The sequence below is a fragment of the Ahaetulla prasina genome, chromosome 4 (assembly GCF_028640845.1).
Source record: "Ahaetulla prasina isolate Xishuangbanna chromosome 4, ASM2864084v1, whole genome shotgun sequence".
Taxonomy (NCBI): Eukaryota; Metazoa; Chordata; class Lepidosauria; order Squamata; family Colubridae; genus Ahaetulla; species Ahaetulla prasina.
In genome coordinates, this window is record NC_080542.1 from 88,865,850 (window position 1) to 88,886,742 (window position 20,893).

At 35.9% G+C, this 20,893-nt stretch overlaps 1 protein-coding gene across 1 annotated transcript in view; it reads right to left on the reverse strand.

The window, feature by feature from the left end:
* LOC131197488 (collagen alpha-6(VI) chain-like) overlaps window positions 1-18,542 on the reverse strand; it is an 82,329-nt gene extending 63,787 nt beyond the window's left edge. Inside the window, exons 1-10 of the mRNA XM_058181607.1 lie at window positions 18,476-18,542; window positions 16,558-17,166; window positions 15,117-15,731; window positions 13,292-13,855; window positions 9,665-10,222; window positions 6,094-6,669; window positions 4,815-5,381; window positions 3,286-3,629; window positions 3,111-3,189; window positions 307-452 (exon numbers count right to left, since the gene is read on the reverse strand). Of these exons, the coding sequence (XP_058037590.1) occupies window positions 307-452; window positions 3,111-3,189; window positions 3,286-3,629; window positions 4,815-5,381; window positions 6,094-6,669; window positions 9,665-10,222; window positions 13,292-13,855; window positions 15,117-15,731; window positions 16,558-17,166; window positions 18,476-18,536 (4,119 nt within the window). The 5' untranslated portion in view covers window positions 18,537-18,542. The remainder of the gene's footprint in view (window positions 1-306; window positions 453-3,110; window positions 3,190-3,285; window positions 3,630-4,814; window positions 5,382-6,093; window positions 6,670-9,664; window positions 10,223-13,291; window positions 13,856-15,116; window positions 15,732-16,557; window positions 17,167-18,475) is intronic.
* Between the last annotated feature and the right edge of the window lie 2,351 nt (window positions 18,543-20,893).

Here is a 20,893-nt window from a genome sequence, read left to right on the forward strand (position 1 = left end):
ATGCCCAGCCACTCACATGACCACCCAGCTATGCCCAGCCACTCACATGACCACCAAGCCACACCCACCAAGCCATGCCCACAGAACTGGGAGTAAAAAAAATTAATTTCTCCACTGCCACCAAGCCACGCCCACCAAGCTATGCCCACAGAACCGGTAGAGAAAATTTTTGGATTTCACCACTAACCTGTACCAATTTATCTAGATGTCAACCTCTAAATTTGCAATCCTAACATCTTCCCCCAAAGTAGGATCAACTGGATTTGGAAGGATTTACTTATGCCTTCACTTTTCTGAATTGCTTACCATGTATTTGAACAATTGACTGGCAATATCTCTCATGCCAATATTCAGCTGGATCTTGTAGCCATAGCCTTTTCCAAATTCAATGAATTGCAGGTCATTAAAATTTGAAGCTCCTTCCAAAACCACAGTTATTAATGCATCCAATCCTAGTTAAAATATTTATGGTTATTTGTAAGTATTCAACTAGTTCATTATTTTTAAGTATTCAACTTTGTAACAAAAATGTAATGCCTGCAGTTCATTCTAATAAAGGGTTTAGGTTTTAATGTCCATGCAAAGATATTTTAATTTTTATAATGAGGTACTGCAGAAACAATGTACTAAAAACTTTGATGAGGAAAAAAATCCAATGATAGGTTTTATTAATCATCTAAAGTCCACACAAAAAAAGCCCCCAGTTTTTCACATTTAAGGAATTTATCTCCAGGTCTGTTTCTGAGGACAGTTCTGGAATAATAAAAGGTATGTTATAGAAATCTGCAATAGATAGAAGGTTACAGGGAAGATTAAACTAAGAGTTTAGTGAAAATGGAACTGGGCCTTAAGAAAATGGTTTAAGGATTGGGTCTTAAGCAAACATTAGCTTTGTCCTGCTTTTGTCATAGTTTAATACAAATAAAATACTTAAGAGTTGCAGAATCTTTTATGAAAAATATTGCAAGACATGAACTATGACTAGTTAAGAAATATTAGAGCTGAAGGCAATAGCTAAAGTGCTTAACTTTTTGGTTAATAATAATAATAATAGAAAAAATAATATGAAATAAATACATTCTTAATTGTAATTACAGTAAATGCTTTTGCAATTGCAAATCTGTGAGCCATACAGCATTTGTCAAGCTTCTGTTGGCCAACTGATACACACCACCTCAACAACTTGAGAAATATATTGTATAAAAGTTAAGAAACCATTATGAAAGAATTCTGGCATCTATTGCATATCAAATATAAGGTTTGTTGATTTATTTATTAAATTTGTTTGCCACCATCTTGCCTCAAAGCAATTCTGGGCAGCTTACAACCTATAAACACAATAAAACCATAAAAATAAATATTTCTAATAATAAAAATAAAAATTGTAAGTAAACAATGGGGAAGGCAGGATGGCGGGAGGAAGAGGAGGGATCTTCTATTGGTTTGTTTATCACCTCCATTTATAGTGAAATTGGTTTTCAGATTCTTGGGCCATTCTCCCACCAAGCCTATGAGATGGGTAAGAAACCCATTTCCATTCTGATATCAGATTATTTTCCTCTGACCAATAGGAAAACTATCACATCACCTCAGTGCTGAAGAAGTTTACTGCAGCAGCCATGTATTGCCACATACTGACCAAGCTTAGAACTGTATTAAAAATACAATACGTAAACCTGATTTGTCAATATAATATTTATAATATATAATATATAATATAATATATTATATTATATTATATTATATATATAATATATATATAATAATATATTATATATATATAATATTATATATATATATTATATATATAATATATAATATATATAATAATATAATATATATATAATATAATATATATAATAATATAATATAAATTATTATACATATATATATATATAAATATATGATATATATATATATATAAATTTGTTTTCTGAGGTTTTCGCGGGTGTTAGTATGTAGGTCTTTGGTCACCACCACCACACATCCACCCAGAAAGCAGACCCAAACCCACACTGATCAGGAAGCACGACCAAGGACCAGAAGCCAGACCGCAGCTGCAACATTAGCCATTTCAAACCCCTCCAATCCATACATACAGCAGACAGACACCCACTATGAAAATGTAGCACGACCACAAACACGAAGCCAAACAACAGCAATGCAGCTCACCAGCTCAAATCCCCCTGCAACACAGACTAATCTGAGCACAACCAAGCCCCCACCAACACAGGACACACCCCCAGCCAATCAGAGCACAGAAAAAACCCCATCCAATCAGAGCACAGCCAAGCTCCCACCCAATCAGTTCAAACCCCCACTAGCAGTTAAAAGGAAGAAACAGCTGCGATCACACATTGCTCCCAGAAGCACGAAGCTGAAGCCTGAAGATGAATGAGACTTGTCGAAGCGTCGCCAAGACACTTCCAATTTTACGGGAGAAAACCGAACAACCAAAGACATATATATATATATATATATATATATATATATATATATATATATATATATATATATATATATATATATATATGTCTTTGATTGTTCGGGTTTTCTCCCGTGTAAAATTGGAAGTGTCTTGGCGACGTTTCGACGAAGTCTCATTCGTCATCTTCAGGCTTATATTATATAATATATAATCCTTATGATTTATATTGATATATTGACCATCAATTGTGTTGTAAATGTTGTACCTTGATGAACGTATCTTTTCTTTTATGTACACTGAGAGCATATGCACCAAGACAAATTCCTTGTGTGTCCAATCACACTTGGCCAATAAAAATTCTATTCTATTCTATTCTATTCTTATTAGTACAATTTGTACTTTTCCTTATCATAGCTGATGATGTGTCTTTCTGGGAAATTAACATTTAACATGAAATCTTTATTTTAAACATCAGATAATTGGGTTTCATTTTTTCTTATAAACTTTTGAGGCCAATAGCTATGACCATAACAACTTGCCAATTTGTAGTGTCCAATAATTCTTTGTCCCAGATTAATAGCTCCATTTTTTTCTTCTGGCTTTTGCATGGAAAGGGATTATTTTACTCAGAAATATGGGAATAGGGAATGGTTACATGAACTGAATAAAACTCATGACATACCTTTTTTTTTCAGTTCTTCTGATTTGTCTTTCAGGATTTCTATTCTATCATCCAAGCCATCTGAAAAGATTAGTAGTACCTAATATGAAAGTAAAAATAATAATGTGCGGACTGCCTAAAATTATATTATATAGAATTGATTTTGAGTACAAAGGAATAAAAGCAGAAAACTCACTTTCCTTCTGTTTGCAGATTTAATTTGGAATGTTTCCCAAAGTGAATCCAAGAACTCTGCAGTAAGATGAGATGCATTGGTGATGGTAGTACCCACAAGACTGTTTATAAGTTTTTCACTATCAATTTGGAACTTTGATGCCACCGATGGATCTGTGTTTTTAATTTTCAGTGCCACACTGGTTTGTGTTTGTGATCCTGCGTTACAGCTTAGGCTAGTTAAAGATGTGAGAGCACTTATAATTTGAGGAAGATAGAATTCCAGCTGGGGCTGTCCAAGGAATACATGATCACCTTGATTTTGTGAAGAGACCTCTATTCCCACAACAATATCCACGAAGCATGCTATTGTTTGTTACAAAGGAGGAGGAGATAGCATCAATTACAGTAAATTACTATCAGAGGAAAAAGAAATCAAAAAACAAAAGAAGAATGAATGCAGGGAATGGAGGAAATATGTTTTTATGATCACTAACCATGTCACAATATTAAAAGGAGGACCATAAGACAATTAATCCAAAGACCTGACTCTGTTTGAATAATTTAAATATCTATTACTCTAAACCAGGGGTGTCAAACTCAAGGCCAAATCAAGTGCTTAAATCTGACCCGAGGTACCAATCTGGAAACAGTGAAGAACCAGACCACTGTTCCTCTGCCAGCAAAAACAGAGCTCAATAGGGCCAAGTGCGGTGCTCCTGTGCTCCGTTTTTGCTGGCAGAGGGTTGCAGGAGGCTGTTGCAGCCCAAAATGGAGCTTGGGAGCCCGTTTTCTATGGCAGAGCGCTCAGGCCACCCCCAACACAAGTGATGTCGTGCTGGCCATGCTCACCCTGGCCCCCTGAGGTCAAACACAATCCTGATGATGCCCTCAATGAAATCGAGTTTGACACCTCTACTCTAAACCAATTAGAAATTTATCTGGTTTATTGTGAAAATGCCTAATATGTACCTTCTGAACTTATATCTAATTCAAAATGCACTCGTATTCATATTTTTCATTAATTTGTGATGGAATATATCAATCCAAATTCACCATACGAAAATATTTATTGTATACTATGAAAATGAAAACAATTAGGGGCATATTGAACAAACTGCACATAAACATGAATTAATGTATGTGTTTAAAGGGGTATATAAACACAATATCTCTAATTAAATTTGGGGGGGAAATTAATAATAGACTTGATAGATTTGTCCATCGCGAAACTAAATCTATTTAATATAAATCTATTTTATAGATTTAATCTATTTTGTTAAGTTTTGCAATTGTTTAACATGCACTTTAACAACTATTTTTAGTTTATTTTAACTAAAAGTAGAAGAAAATCATCCTTGTTCTTTTTCCCCCAATTTAAGATAATTATTGGTGGCGCACTTTGAACATTCACCAAGATTCATCTTTATAATATAAGAGATCAGATCTTTGTAACCTTATGATTAGATGGAACAAAAGACATGTAACACATTTTTTTTTCCAAAAGGGAAAATTTTGAACTACTAAAGTGCTTGAAGTGAGAATACTTACATGTTTTATCTTCTTGCTCACAAATATCATCAACTAGTCTTTTTTTAATTACCTTCAGTTCACTGAAATTATCAACTGTGTATTTTCTGTCTGAGGAGCCAGCTATCTGACTAAGCTGCAAATGGTCAATTCTCCCTACTCCTATGGCATATATGTCAACGCCTTTCTTTCTCAGATCTTCTGCTGCTTGAACAACTCTATCATGTGACCTTCCATCAGTGATCACCAGCAAAATCTGCTGGATCTTTTCATTTATTCTGCTGCCACCTTCTGGAGTAAAGTAGAGCTTCACTTTTTTAAGGGCAGCACCAATATATGTCTGAAGTCCTTCCATCTGTCGAATGTGTCTGATTTGATTTTCAAGTTCTGATTTGCGTGGGAAAATATTGAGGCTGAATTCTTCCTGGTATCTGTCACTATACTGAGCAATACCAACTTGCACATTGTGGGTGGTATCAAACGGATGAATGACATCTTGTAAAAAATTCTTCATCTTAGTGAAATCACTGTCACTTATACTATTAGAACCATCAATCAGGAATACCAGATCTGCTGGAATTCCACATTCTGCAATAGAGGAGAAAGAAAATTAAATATAATAAAGTATGAAAATAAGATGATAGAAGATTAACCAATAATGGATCCTAAAAAATAACCAGATGCTACAGTCAACCAGTGTAAGTTCTGCTTGTATTTCAGTTCTTACTTATTATATTTACTTTATGCTAAAGCTTTAATTAGGAAGGAAATTTCCAGTTCATAAAGAAATCATAACCTACCAGTCAGAGATTTCAGAATACCCTAGGAATTTTTTTGCTCAATCGTCTTACTTCTGGCTGGATGGTATTAACTCATCAATTTATTTTGACTGAGCCCTGGAGTCCAACATATACATATTTCAGCTGAACTCTGTAAATTAGCTTTGTTGTCATGCATAAATGCAGATGGTAAATTATATTTTCCCATAGAGATAAAGGCCATGATCCAGAAAAGTGTTAAATGCCCTATAATATTATTTCGCATTGGGTCTAATGTAGTTTATTTTCTGGGTAGACGCTTACAGAATTTCATTGCAAGAGTATTACTCCAATATACACGGGTTTAGAATTAAGCCCCAATAAACATTGTGAGTAACAATCACTTTGAAACCAGTTTCTGGTTTTAGACTGATTTTGTGTGTATTTACTGCTCAGTAAGTCACAATAGCATTCCATTGTGATTCTTCCTTTTTCAGAAATATTCCATTACTTTTTTCTAAAAAAAATATATAACCACCTACCTGGCTTTGAAACACCACAAATACTATCAGATAATCTGGGATAGAGATTTTTCAGACCTTCAAATGTATTTACATAGAAATATCTATCTTCAGATCCTGCCATGGTCAAGAGTTCATCTGGCTTGGCTCTTTCTATCCCAATAGCATAGATCACAATCCCATGAGCCCTGAGGTTCTTCGATACTTCCTCAAGCTCTGCTGAATCATGGGAATCCCCATCAGTTATCACTATGATAACTTGAGGAATGTTCTGGTGTTTGCGGCTCCCGTGCTTCTTGGAGAAAAGACTTTCTGAATGATGCAATGCCTTTGCTGTATATGTTGTTTCTCCTATTGATTTATCATTCTGAATAGCCTCAATGATTGCTGATTTGGTATTGAACTGGTTGAGATAGAAAAATGTTTCTGGCTCTGCAGAATATTTGACTGCTCCAAATTGAACTCGATCGTAGCCAACATCAGATTTTTTCACCAAGCTTATCATGAAATCTTTCATAATATCATATTCTTTGGGATCTATACTTCCAGAACCATCAATGACAAAAACAATATCTAGACGTTCTATTCTTCGGCATTCTACAATAAGAATAGGATGAACAGGTTACATGAAAGCACACCAGAATATTTGAAAACAGAATAACAGAGTTGGAAGGAACCTTAGGGATCTTCTAGTCAACCCTCTGCTTAGGCAGGAAACCCTACACCATTTCAGACAAACGTTATCCAATTTGCAATATAAATAGTCTAAATTTCTTTTTGAGTAAAAAAAATATTTATTTATTAAATGTATATGCCACCCATCTCATTTAAATGCGACTGTAAGTGGCTTAGAAATCAATAAAAACAATAGAATAAAACATTAAAACAAATCAATATTAAAATTAAAATTGATTTAAAATTCATGGAAATTCAATTTACTGTGTCTCTAGGAGAACAATGCCTATTACAAACCCATTTCTTTAGAAGTCTTTAGAGTGTTAAAAATGTAGGTCTAATGGCACTATCATGTTTTCTTATTATAATTTTAGCTCACAGGACTATTTGTACAGATCAACATTTTAGGGGGGGGGGGAAATAGTGTTTCAGCAGTGGAATGATCTGTTCCTATCTATTTTCTTCATTTTAGTGTAAACCAAAATTTTTGCTAAGGCTTATAATAAAAGGCTATTTCCATTCTAACCTTTTTTTCCTGAAGAAATCAAAACTATATTTAAAAACCTATTCCATGCCAATATTTAAAACTAGATCACCTCAAACTGAGTTAATGTCTTAATAGACAGCCATAATTATTTTCATCTACTAAAAATTACAATAGCCTGGTTACATATCACATACATATTATATTTTGAGTTAAGACAGCGAGTTCCAAGTTTCTATACTTAAAGAATGGCTAACAGCCTATGAAAGGTGAACTGCATATAGCTCCAGACTCATTTGTGTGAACCCAGTACTCACCTAAGCATGGTAATAAAGTTCTGCAACAAAATGTTAATAGTTTTATTTTATGATGGTTTAATTGTTCTGAATGAGTAGTTCATGTTTCCTTCCTTAACCAAGTAGATTAGCTTCACTGTGAATTTGTTTCAGAATCAAACAATTTCCTAACCATCTTGCTTGCAACTCAGGCAACACTTCTTGACTTTGTTCATCAAACTAAAGTAAGTCAAGTGCGAATTATAACAGTTGAAATTTATAACTGTCATACCTTTGATCACTACATTTGAAATAACTAAGTAACTATTGCAGGTAAGCATCAAGAATACTAATGAAAAATGCTTGAAAACTTCCAACAGTGCAGAATGCAACAACTGGACTTTTGACTAAAATCATGGGGGAGATGGCGAAGAAGGAGGTGTACTTAGTCATGTGATTGCATGTCAGGTCCTTGACAACCAGCTCACATTTACAACCAGTAGCAGCCTCCCATGGTCATTTGATACAATTACAATGTTTTTTGCCATTTTCTAGCAGAAAATACTAAAAATCCCCATTGGATCTGTTGAGTTCACTTAACAACCAGATGGTTTATTTAACAACCATGTGATTTGCTTAACAACTACAGGGAGTCACTTTACAACTATCATAAAAACATGCAACCACAACTTGCAACCACAACAATTTATGAGCCAAATAACTGGTTCCATTGTGAGCTGAGGACTACTCGTAGAACACTCAGGAATAAACAGCTAAACAGATTAGTCATATTTACAGATGCATTTACATAAATATGGAAGCAGCTGTGCTGAGCTTCCAAAATGACCTTTTTGATTTTGGACCGCAAAATATTATAAATGTGGCCACACTGCCCAGTGAACTAGCTCAACCAACCAACACCTTCAGAAGTCAAATGATTGCAATAGACCTCCCTGGTTAAACCAGTCCTGGCTAAGAATAGACTTCAGGCAAACAACAGTATAACTAGTAGGAGGCAGATTTAAGAGATGTGGTAGTGGTAGCCAGTCTTCTGAGGAAATGAAAGGCCTTCTACCAGATGGCATTCACACTAGCACAGCATTTTTATCATGAGATGTAAGCGCTCAGCATCTTTGCCTCCTGCCTGCATCTCATTTTGCTGACCAATACCTAGGATGGCTATACACTGAACCTGAAACTTGGCATATTTTGGAACTTGATACATCAGTGTTCCTTATATTCTATTTGATTTCATTTGTTCCTTGAACTTATCTATGTGTTCTATTTAGGTTTGGTTATAGTACTGAATTAAGTAAGTTTCTTAAGATTAATTGGTATGTTCCACTGCCTAATCTTGCCATAAAAGGGAAAGCAAATTTTGGAGAGTTGGGTCTATTTTCAGGAACTTCAGTGAAATTAGAGAAATGTATTCATTTAATTAGCAGTGTGAGAAAAAGCGATTTAACATAATAAATCAGAAAGTTAAGCTGCAATGAGCCTCACTAGTGATACTGCATTAGGAAATTACTCTTAGCAAAGACTTTTGAACAGAGAGTCACAACAAGTCAGACTGAACAAAACAAAGGGATTGATCTAGTACAGGGGTGTCAAACTCAAGGCCCCGGGGGCCAGATCCAACCCATGGAGTGCTTAGATCTGGAAACAGAGAAAGACTGGCCTGTGGTGCCTCTGCCAGCAAAAATGGAGCTCAGGAGGTGCCTCTGCCAGTGAAAACGGAGCTCCATTTTCCCTGGCAGAGAGTTGCAGGAGGCCATGGCAGCTGAAAATGGAGCTGGGAGCCTGTTTTTGCTGACAGAGCACTGGAGCCACCACAGCCGCCCCCAACTTGAGTGATGTTGAGCTGGTTACGCCCACCCTGGCCATGCCCACCCTGGCCCCCCAAGGTCAAACACAACCTTGATGTGGCCCTCAATGAAATCGAGTTTGACACCCCTGATCTAGTACTTTGGAGTTCAGTGTGATTCTGCTCATATATCAGCACAGGGGTGACCATCTTGGCTCTATTCCACACCCTTTTTTTAATGGGGATTGATTAATCTTAGGTTGTCTTTTCTGCAGGCAAATTACTGCAGACTGAAGCCATATTCCCAGATATGTAGAGACTTGTATTCCCAGCAAACTACCCAGGTATACTCACCATCAGAAGAACTACATATTTCAAAGACAATCTCATTTTTGAAATACTTTAGAACCTCAAAATCTTCTACATAATACACCATCTCAGGCTTCCCACTGATCTCCATTAGCTGCATTTTGCTAGCCTGGAACAGCCCTACTGAGTAGATTATTATATTTTCCTCTCTCAAAGCTTCTGCATGGTTTTTCACCTCATCCTGTGCTTCTCCATTAGTTATCAGAATAAGAACTTTCTTGACATATAGCCGTGCTCCTTTGGCAGGTTTGAAATAATTGGATACAAATTGTAGTGCATCTCCAGTGAGTGTGCTCTGTCCCATAAGAGACATTCTTCCAATAGCATTGTTGATATCTGATTTTGTGAAGTGTTGATTTAGCTGAAATTCTTCTTGGCATTTATCACTGAATTGGACAACTCCAATGTGCACTGTCTCTGGACCAACATCAGATTTGTCCACCAGCAACCTCATGAAGTTCTTCATTTTTTCAAAGTCCTCAGTCCCACTGCTTCTAGAGCTATCCACCAGAAACACAATATCTGTTTTCTTTTCTTTGCAGACTGTTAGAAGAGAAATAAAATAAATATTGTAATATTTATCTCTTTTATATTTACACTAGACAAATATTTTAATATTTACACTAGCCATTAAATAAAAAATATTGGAAATGGATATACTCATGGTTGTTAAAATGATGGCATCTATAGCTTTAAATATCATTTTTCAGTTGTTAAATTATCTATAAATTTTAGCTTATTATTATTTGGCAGCTCGTATCTATGTAATACCTCAACCCTGGTATATATTCTACTTATTGCTAATTACAGATAGTCCTCAACATGACCACAGTTGAGTCCAAAATTTATGTAACTGAGAAATCTGTTAAGTGAGTTTTGCCCCATGTTATGACTTTTCTTTCCACATTTGTTAAGTGAGTTGTTCAATTAATAACACAGTTGTTAAATCAATCTGGCTTCCCCATTGACTTTGCTTGTGAAAAGGTCACAAAAGATGATCACATGATACTGGTACACTGCAACCATCATACATTCACACATATTCACGTCAGTTGTCAAGCATCCGAATATAAATCACGTGATCATAGGGATGCTGCAACAGTCATAAGTGTGAAAAATGGTCATAAGTCACTTTTTTCAGTGCCTTTGTAAAGTCGAATGGTCACTAAACGAACTGTTGTAAGGCTAGGACTACCTGTATAAGTCTTATTTCCCAGACTTTTCCCCCCCAAAATAATGCAACTTTTTCACAGTTCAATCACATATGAAGAAATGTATCCTTGACCTTATAACTATTGAAAAATATCATGTATATAATTTGAATGTTAAATGGACAGAGAACTGAATCACAATTTAGTCAAATTTAGAATGCTTATATAATCCTCAATTAACAACAATAATTAGATCACCTGGTTCGCCTGGCCTGCCAGTTGCGCCCCTTTCTCGACCGGGATGCCTTATGCACGGTCACTCATGCTCTCGTCACTTCTCGCCTGGATTATTGCAATGCTCTCTACATGGGGCTACCCCTGAAGTGCACTCGGAGACTACAGTTAGTCCAGAATGCAGCTGCGCGGGTGATTGAGGGAGCACCACGTTGCTCCTGGGTAACACCACTCCTGCGCAGTCTGCACTGGCTACCTGTAGTCTTCCGGGTGTGCTTCAAGGTTTTAGTTACCACCTTCAAAGCGCTCCATGGCTTAGGGCCCGGGTACTTACGGGACCGCCTGCTGTTTCCACATGCCTCCCACCAACCCGTACGCTCTCACAGAGAGGGTCTTCTCAGGGTGCCATCCGCCAAGCAGTGTCGGCTGGCGGCCCCCAGGGGAAGGTCCTTCTCTGTGGGAGCACCTACTCTCTGGAACGAACTTCCCCCCGGTTTACGCCAATTGCCTGACCTTCGGACCTTTCGCCAGGAACTGAAAACTTATCTATTTATTCAAGCGGGACTGGCCTAATTTTTAAATTCTAAATTTTAAATTTTTATTTGTAATTTTATTGGGTATTTCATACGGTCAATTGGACGGTTTTAATTTCGGCCTTTTATGGAATAAGTTTTTTAATTGTTATTTTAATATGTATATTAATTGTTTTAAATGAAGGCTGTACACCGCCCTGAGTCCTTCGGGAGAAGGGCGGTATAAAAGTTTAATTAAATAAATAAATAATAAATAAATAAATAAATCACTAACAATTCCATCACTAAGCAAAATAGTTATAAAGCAAAAAAAATCATTTGACTGAACCAAGCTAGGGCAGCAGTTCTTGCAGTTCTGGTTGCAATTGTTAAATGAATCACACATGACACTGCAATTATCATAATTGCATGCTCATTACAAAGCACCCAAATCATGATCACATGACCACAAGAATGTTCAACAGCCACTTCTTCAAGGATCAGTTTGTAAGTCTCCTCATTCAGCTTTGCCATACCTTCAAATGGTCACTGATGAGTAGCTGCTAAATTACCTGTACTATGTAATTAAAAGATGTACAACATTGTGGTAATGAAATATTCTAAATATTATAATCTTGTAATCTTTTGAAGCAATACTGTATATTAATAAAGTAAAAAAAGAAAAAAGAAACAATAATAATTAAAATATAAAAAATATTGGAAATATTTTTTTGGAAAAAAAGAAAACTAAGATAGCTTTCCCAAACTTTGTTTAAAATTTATGATGACCACTGTATCATCTCTGTATCACTGTATCATCTCGTGGACCACCAGTGGAAAATATTGGTGATCTGCGGTGCACCCGGGTCAAGGAACTGCTCTGGGATAAGCAATGGCCAGTCCTGTGACTGGAGCTCTTTGCCAGGCAGTTTATTTATTTTATTTTATTTATTAATTCAATTTGTATACCGCCCTTCTCCCGAAGGACTCAGGGTGGTTCACAGCCATATAAAACACACATCATAAAAGTTAAAAACATTATAAAAAACTAATTCAATTATGGCCTAAAAAGACTAAAACAATAATATAATAAAAAAACCCGTTTAAAACTACTTTCATGGTGTTCATGCTGGGGCTGTAAATCTCCGCTGTTGTGGGAGGTTCAGGCAATTTGTAACTTTGCAGCACAGTCCTCGCCGGCTGGAATGAGGTAATGATGCAAAGGAGGGAGGAATGGCAGTGCAGGTGGGCCGAAGCAACGGGTGGCGGGAACCCCGGGCTGTTTCTTCCCCCAGCTTTAGCTTCCTGTCAGTTGAATCCACCAGTGGCTGTCCCCACCCCTCGCCTTCCCTTCCCAGTCACTCCTCACTTGGCAAGGGAAGGGGGAATGGAGATTCGCTCCATATTCCAGAGCGGGAGCTGGATCTCATGGCTGTTTCTTCCAGCCTTTGTTGGTGCTTCTGCACCTCGGTCTCTCAGGGAGACGCTTGACTTCCTCTCAGCCCCAAGACACTGGCTGGCCCATGAGAAAGAGTGGGGGAGAGAGAGAAAGATGAAGCTTTGCTCCCATTCTGGAATATGGAGTGAATCTCCATTTCCCCCCCTCCCTTCCCTTTTACTTGATTTATTTTGGCTAATGACCAGCTTGTGTCAAAATATATCTGCTGGTCATTGGCCAACTTAATAAAATATAAAGCAAAACTATAATCCTTTACCTTCTGTAGCACATATCTCCCGAACAACATCATTCTTTATGTACTTCAAAGAGGCAAAATCATTCACAAAATAAGCTCGGTTATTTGAATCTGCAATTGTGTAGATCTGAGATGCATTTGTATGCCTTACACCAATGGCATAAAGATTTATTTTCTCATTCCTCAATTTCCTGGCAGGTTCCTCTACATGGTCTTTTGATATCTGGTCTAAAAACACAATCAGATGGCAGGGCACTGTCCTGGAATGCTGACTTCGCAATTTCCTGAACAAGGACTGAATGATTGTCAAAGCTGCTCCAGTGTGGGGGGGAGTCCCACCAATTTGACGAATGTTATCAATGGCTTTCAATATATCATTTGTTTTGCCATATTCCTCAAGATCAAATTCCACTTCACTGGTTTCTGCATACTGTACAACTCCAATACGGACTTTATTTGGACCGATGGTAAACAATCTAATCACTTCTTTCAAAAATAATTTAAGATCCACAAAGTCAAAATAATCCAGGTTTGATGAACCATCAATGAGAAAATAAATATCAGCTTCTTCCATATCCACACATCCTATAAGGGACAGAATGTTGGTGCATGATTAATATATAGCCATTGAATAAAAGAATCTTTTTGTTGACTTCTGTTTTTCCCTGAGCACTATGATTATGAGGCAACTATTGACTTGTCCATTACAGTCTTGGAGCAAGCCATTGAAACTGGGTAAACCAGGAAAGCAATATTTATCAGTTCTATCGAATACATAGATAAATGTAAAAGGTATAAATAACATAGGTTATTTATACATAGATAAATGTAAAACATGCATAGGTTTTTTATAGAAAAATAATTGACCCATGGCTACAAATTAATCAGAGAAGGACAAACTTTTAGTGATCAAAGCAGAATTTCATGTTTAATATGATTGGCAAAGTGATTATGCAAAGCAGCTGAGACTGCATTACACATATTAACAAGTCTGAGATATTTTCCCTTTTTGTGGACTGTTGAATAGAGTTCTTTTAGTGAAATAGGAATTCATTTAAAAGTTTTGTTGAGTTTTTAAACAATTCACATAACAGCAATTCAGAACAAAATTTATTGCAATTTCACTATAAATTTTATATTAAAACTATATACCTATTTAAAAAGCTAAAGAATTCACATTAGAAAAAAGAAAACAGACAATGATATTATTATAACTCACTTTGATATCTGTTATATCAAAGTAATAATAAGATATGATTCTATTCTATTATAATAAATTATGGTATATCATTAGACAATGATAATATTAAAATTATTTAAATTAGTTCTTAAAAAAGAAGTGAAACCTTGTATCCTGTTGTCGGTTTTGCCTTAATGCTGATACAAAGGTTGTTCACAGGTGGAGAGTTTATTCATTTATTAAGCCAATCTTTATTTGTGGCTCCTAGGCTGTTGCAAATATAGGCTCCATCTTTTAAATAAAAAAAAACTGATATCGTCTCCAAATATGCAGCCCCTAATACACCATGTAAAGCCTAGTGCAACTTTTCACTTTCAGAAATTCATATTACTATTTTAGAATAATGAAGAATTTCTATAAATTTCGTGTGTTCTTTAATCTTTGGATTGATTTCATAAATATATTCTCCTATAGATTTTGTAACATTTCTTACAGCTACTTAATAAAAAACTACTTTTTTATATACATTTGAGTGCTCAGTTTCTAGAATGTTCTCACACTGATTTTTGGCAATAAAATAGTTCTTCTAGAACATATTTACATACTTTCCTCTTGATTTTGCCTGTTAAGAGCCCACACGTGCAAAATTTGTTCAGAAGAAATTACCTCTTTTCAGAAGTTCTGTTCTTTTTGTATCCATGTAGAGTTTCTCCTGTATTTGAGTCATAATTTTCTTCTGAAAATCCAGAGATTTATTAAGCAACTGAGAAAACGTACTTAGCTGAGTAACATACTGTGGTGGTGGGTAAGCAACAATCTGGGTTAGTTGGGTAATATTGGCCTCTTTAATACCAATGGCAAATACAGTTACACCAGCTCTTCTAAGTAATTTAGCTGCATCTCTCACATCCTCTTCTGAAGGTCTATGACTAATCAGAAGAGCTATTTGTTCTACCCCTTGAGCCTTCCTACTTCCAGAACTGGCACTGAAGACTTTCTGTCTTGTAAAATTAATGGCGGTACCTATGTTAGCTTTTCCTGGCTTAGGTGATAGGCCCCGGATGTATTGCAGAACACGAATTCCATCAGTTGTCATCTGCAGTGAAGATATCACCTGGGGCTTAGTGCTGAAAGTCACTAGGCCTATTCTTATGCATTTCTCCTTCACATCCAAAGAAGACACCAGGTTTTCTAAAAAGAGCTGCATCTTTTCGAAGTTTGTTTGTGACGAGCCTGCATCCACTATAAATACTAAATCAGCAACTCCATCACTATGACATTCTATAATAAGAAGGAAACAACATTGCATTTTTGATTCTATATAGCTTTTTCAAGCATCTCTATTAGTGTATCAACATTTCTACATTTATCATCCAAAGTACCTACTTTCTGTTTTGCTTTTGCTCTAACCCATCTTTTCCAAATAGTGCCTTTCAGAGATGCTGAACTATAACTCCTACCCTCACTTGCCAACAAGGCCTTGGCCAGGCTGGAAAATATGGGCACATCTGGAGTTCACAAGGTTACTGGGAGGAGACTGTTCTAGGTCCATAGCATTCAATCTTTTGGCAAGTGGAAATTACGGTGGGTGGTCAGAAAAGATGATTATATTAAGAGTGGAGGTCCTAATTTTGAGGAGTGGGGAGTTCAAATTTATCATCATAAAGATTTAACATGCCTATTTTCTAACTGTTGTTGTTTTGCCTGAAAACTGCCAACTTTTTGGAGAAATTAAGATTTAGCTCCAAGAGCCAGAGAATAAAAAAGAACTATTGGTAAGTCAAGTGCATTCCCCACCTGCAGGAAATATTTGTATAGTAGATCAGGATGCATGTATTTAGGTGTCTTTTTTATTAAATGTTTCTTGAACAGAGATCTCATAATACCTCCATTAGCACAAAGCAATATATCTAGCACTGTCTCTCCTACTTTTCTACCCAATAGTATCCAGAGTTGCATTGTTGAGATGGAATTGAAATAAATAAATAAAACTCATTTTGACAAGTGGATATGCTAAGTTTCCAATTACATTTCAAATTTTATACTTTTGTGACTACTGCTAATTTCTTTCTAATAAATCTAATAAATAAGTCATGTAATGTCTTACCTTCTATTACTGTTTTGTAATATCTGTTTACAGCTGCCATATTTAAAAGGTTTATATCAGTATTACCTACGTGAATAGCTTCAGTCACAATCCTAGAAATATTTTGAGCAAATAAACTAAGATCTTCTATTCTAGGAAAGAAGAAATAAAATGGCTTTGTAGCCAACAGACGTAGTTCATCAATAGAGGCCTTTTCCACGCCAATTGAAATGATCTTTATTCCAGCTTTCTGCAGCAGCCAACCAGCTTCTTTTATATCATCTTTAGATTGTTGAGATGTGATCACTATCAAAATCTTGGACCTTTCTTCTCCAAGAATTGGTTTCCAGTAATCAATCTCATGTACCCTGTAGAGAGCACTGCCAGTTTTTAATAAGCCAGTTCTAAGCACCATTTTCTTTTTGATATGATTTAACATTGGATTTTTCTCTTTGTAGGTATCCAGTTGGAATTCACTATATACTTGATCAGAATATTGAGCAAGTGCAATGCGATATTCATTAGGGCCAACAGGTAAAAACTTGACTGCTGTACTAATAAATGTTTTGATATGCAGAAAAGACGTATTACTACTGGAAACCAAAAATATAATATCAACAGGCCTGGGAACTGAAAAAGAAGAAAAGATGTAATCACATAATGTTTAAGCATTATGGCTAGAAAACAAAACATTCAAGTACTTCAGTACTTTTCAAAGTTACTACTAAAGTGAAACCAGGAAGCTAAAAGCCTAAAACTACTTTTCAAAGCTTTGTGGGACAGATCATAAGATCATAAGAAAAGGCCTGTCAAGGTCCAGGACCCTGAAGTACAGCCCTTTGAGTCCTCCAGAATTTATCGCTAATTAGAGGCTGTTAAGCTGACGAAGGCAAAACATAGTTTAAAATATGATTGGAGATTAAAATTAAATTATGTTTAATCTGAGTTATTTTTAGTGAGAGGGTTGGCTATGTAAGTGTGATAAGTACATATTTAATTTTAATTAGAGTATTGAATTTAATATTGGACTTCATGTTAGCCTATGACCAAAGAGAGCTGGATTCATGGTGGTCACATGTAAAGGCTAATGTGGAATCTTGGGCCAGAGATTAGTAGTAAAGCCCCACCTACCGCACAACAGAAAAGTTCTGGTTATGGAGGAAATAGCAGGAGGGAGGTTTATGAAAGCCTCTTCAACCTCCCAAAGATGCTTTCCTTTAAAAGGCAACTGTACTTCCTTGTTTTGCTAGAAGAGTCTAACAACCACATGACTGAAAAGAATAGAAATCTTTCCATTCTCCACCATTCAGTCAGAACTGAAGAAGTTTGTTGAATGAGAAGCAAAACATCTTCTATCAAAACAAGAAAATCCAGTTGCCTTTTGAAAGAAAGCATCTTTGGGACAACCATGACTTAGACAGCTGAGAATCTACATAGACATTAAGCCTCTTTAATTTCTTTCCAGAGGACAATAGATGGCATTTTGTTTAAAATGCCTTCATAGCACCATATTCTGTTTTTTAAAAATTGCAAAAGCACTGAAAAAATATTTTAAAAGTTCTCCAGATGGAAGATTGAAATAAGTAGATCATTGATTGATCATTAAAAAAATATAAGATTGAATACTATTCTCCTTCTCAATCAGTCAAAACATCTTCTACCTCTTGTGTCACTTGCCAGCCTTTTCAACTCCCTCCTTTAAGGAAACTGAGCTCTGATTTGCATGTACTTTTTGAATTCTAAGAACTATAAGTTCCAAAGTCCTGGAGGCTACTGGGTTGAAAAGAATTGCTGATAGCAATCCTTTGTTATAAGCTAAGTATTATATACATTTTTCTTTACATGTTTCTGTCTTCACATTTTTCTCAGGATTCAAACGTCTTTCTTTTGATGTTTCTAGATAAATCTTACCATTAGGGAATAAAAAAATCTATTGTACCTGGTTTCTGAGCCATGAAAGTCTGTGTCCCAGTAATTATGAAAATTAATATCAACAGCATTTTCAAATTTTGAGCAATGTTCCAATCCTTAGCTGTAAAAGAAAAATTAAAAATGCCATTTATATTTATTTCATATGTAATTGCAATTAATCTTGAATGGTTTGACAAGAGAATATGATCTAAAGATGAGCCAGAGCTTACCAAAGACATCTCAATGCCTGATAATATCTGCACATGCAGATTAACATATTTGACATACATAAGCCATACCACACATATCAGGATATTATCCTCCAGTAATATCCATAGGGATGTCAGAACAAGCGATATTCACAGCATGATGACTTAATCCAATCTCCTACTTGTACATGTATTGATGCACATACAGAGGAATGAAGGCAACAGACTAGCTTAGAAAATGGTAAGCAGATCTTGCAGTGGGTTTAATTTTTTCCCTCACCAAGATTACAGTTGGGAAATAATAGTCAGGACAAAATGCTAAGGGAACTGGAACTGATGTCTCCACCATATCTGTTGTATTAGATGGCTAGTTGAACATTTCCCTTTTAAAACTGTTATCAGAACCAGTTATTTCATTTTACATTTTGGCAAGAGCTTGTCTACATACCTGTAGATTTAACAAATTATGTGAAAACAAGTTTAACTATTTTATTTTTATTTATTTATTTTTGTCACACGGTTTATATAAGCATAAGCGTGAAAAATTATACAATATATAAGCATATATATGAGTATAAGTATTATATTATTAATATAATAACTATATTAATTGGATATAATGAAAGAAAACAAGAGGACAGGAACAGTAGGCATATTTGTGCTCTTATGCATGCCCCTTACTATGGCTAGACATGGCTTATTCCTCCATAAAGGTAAGCAAGCATTCACAACCGATGCCTTGCATGATATACTTGTGAGCCGTGCATACAATCCTTCCTTAGAGATTCCAAAACTTGCCAGCAAATTCCAATTTAATATGTTTGAAGAAAAAATAATAAGCAAATAGAGAATTCTAAAATTCACTGTAATTGGCCTGAATGAGGAACTTTATTTTGACCTTGGAGTCCTTTACTTTTCAAATCAGTTAAGTAAAGGCCTCAGCCTAAAACCAAGTGTGAATCCCTGTTGTAGATAATTGTTTTCAGTTCATATCAACTAAATTCACACAACCTCTAAAAGTGAACCAGATCTCTGCATCTGAGAGGTAGTAATTTCTATGCTCTTAAATTATTGTATTTGGGCCTTGAGACCAGCTGATTAAAAAAAATCTATCCCAAATACTATGCACAACATTCATATATGTAAGCCAGGGCTGTCAAACTCTTGGTCCATGGGCTGAATGTATCATGCACTGGCCACACCCCACCCATTTTACCGAAGGGGGGGAAGGCCTGATATATCATGTGACACTGCCGTGACGTGAATTTAACACTCCTGTTGTAAGCTTGGTCAACCTTTTGAGGGCTTTTTAAAAGTCAGCCCCTAATTTTGTTGCAATCAATATGATGTAATGGTTAAGGCATCAGGCTAAAATATGGGAGGTTATAAGTACTAGTCTGTCTTAGACACAAAGCCACCTGGGTAACCCTTGGGCCAATCATTCTCTCTCAGCCCTAGGAAGGAGGCAATACTAAATCACTTCCAAAATCTTGTCAGAAAATCCATGCAAGGTGTTAAGTTTGGGCAATGAAGAGGCAGGAGACGATGCAAGTGACAACAGCTCTTTAGTTTATTGTGAGACCCAGCAAAAGACAACAAGCAAACACCTCTCTTTATATAGTATTTGGCTGAGGCACCAGCCAATCAGCAACGTGTATTTTCCCGCCCAAATTTCCCTCCAAAATTTCAAATACATTACACAAGGATTGTCCAGACAGTTGGAAGGAGTCACTACTGACTTGAAGGCATTAAAAACGTTTCATTTTAAAAACAACATTGCATTCATCCTTTAATTTCACTACTATCTTTTACATTCTTATCACATGACCACTTTATAAACAATCAATCCCTAGTGGAAAAATAGTTCCACTCATAGTAAATTAGTAATAGTGTCAGAAATTTGATTTTCAGATAAAGCTTCTAGCAAGTTTCCAAAATGAAGATGCTTTGCCTCCAGAAGGCACTGTTGGTTATACTCTGTGTTGCTCAGATTTTTTGAGACAATAGAATGCTCAGAATGTTTGCTATGTGAACATTCAAAGATGTGGTAATGTCTGAACAAGTGCTATATTTGTAGCCTGATCGTCCATCAGATGAGGCCTCATTTTTTCCCATTCTTTGATATAAATGTATAATTTCTTACACAGGACAGCAGAATGCATGCTAAAAGCCAAATGCCTTGGCAAGGCTTTAATTTGCTTTGCATATGGTATTAATCTTCAAAAGCCAAACTTGTC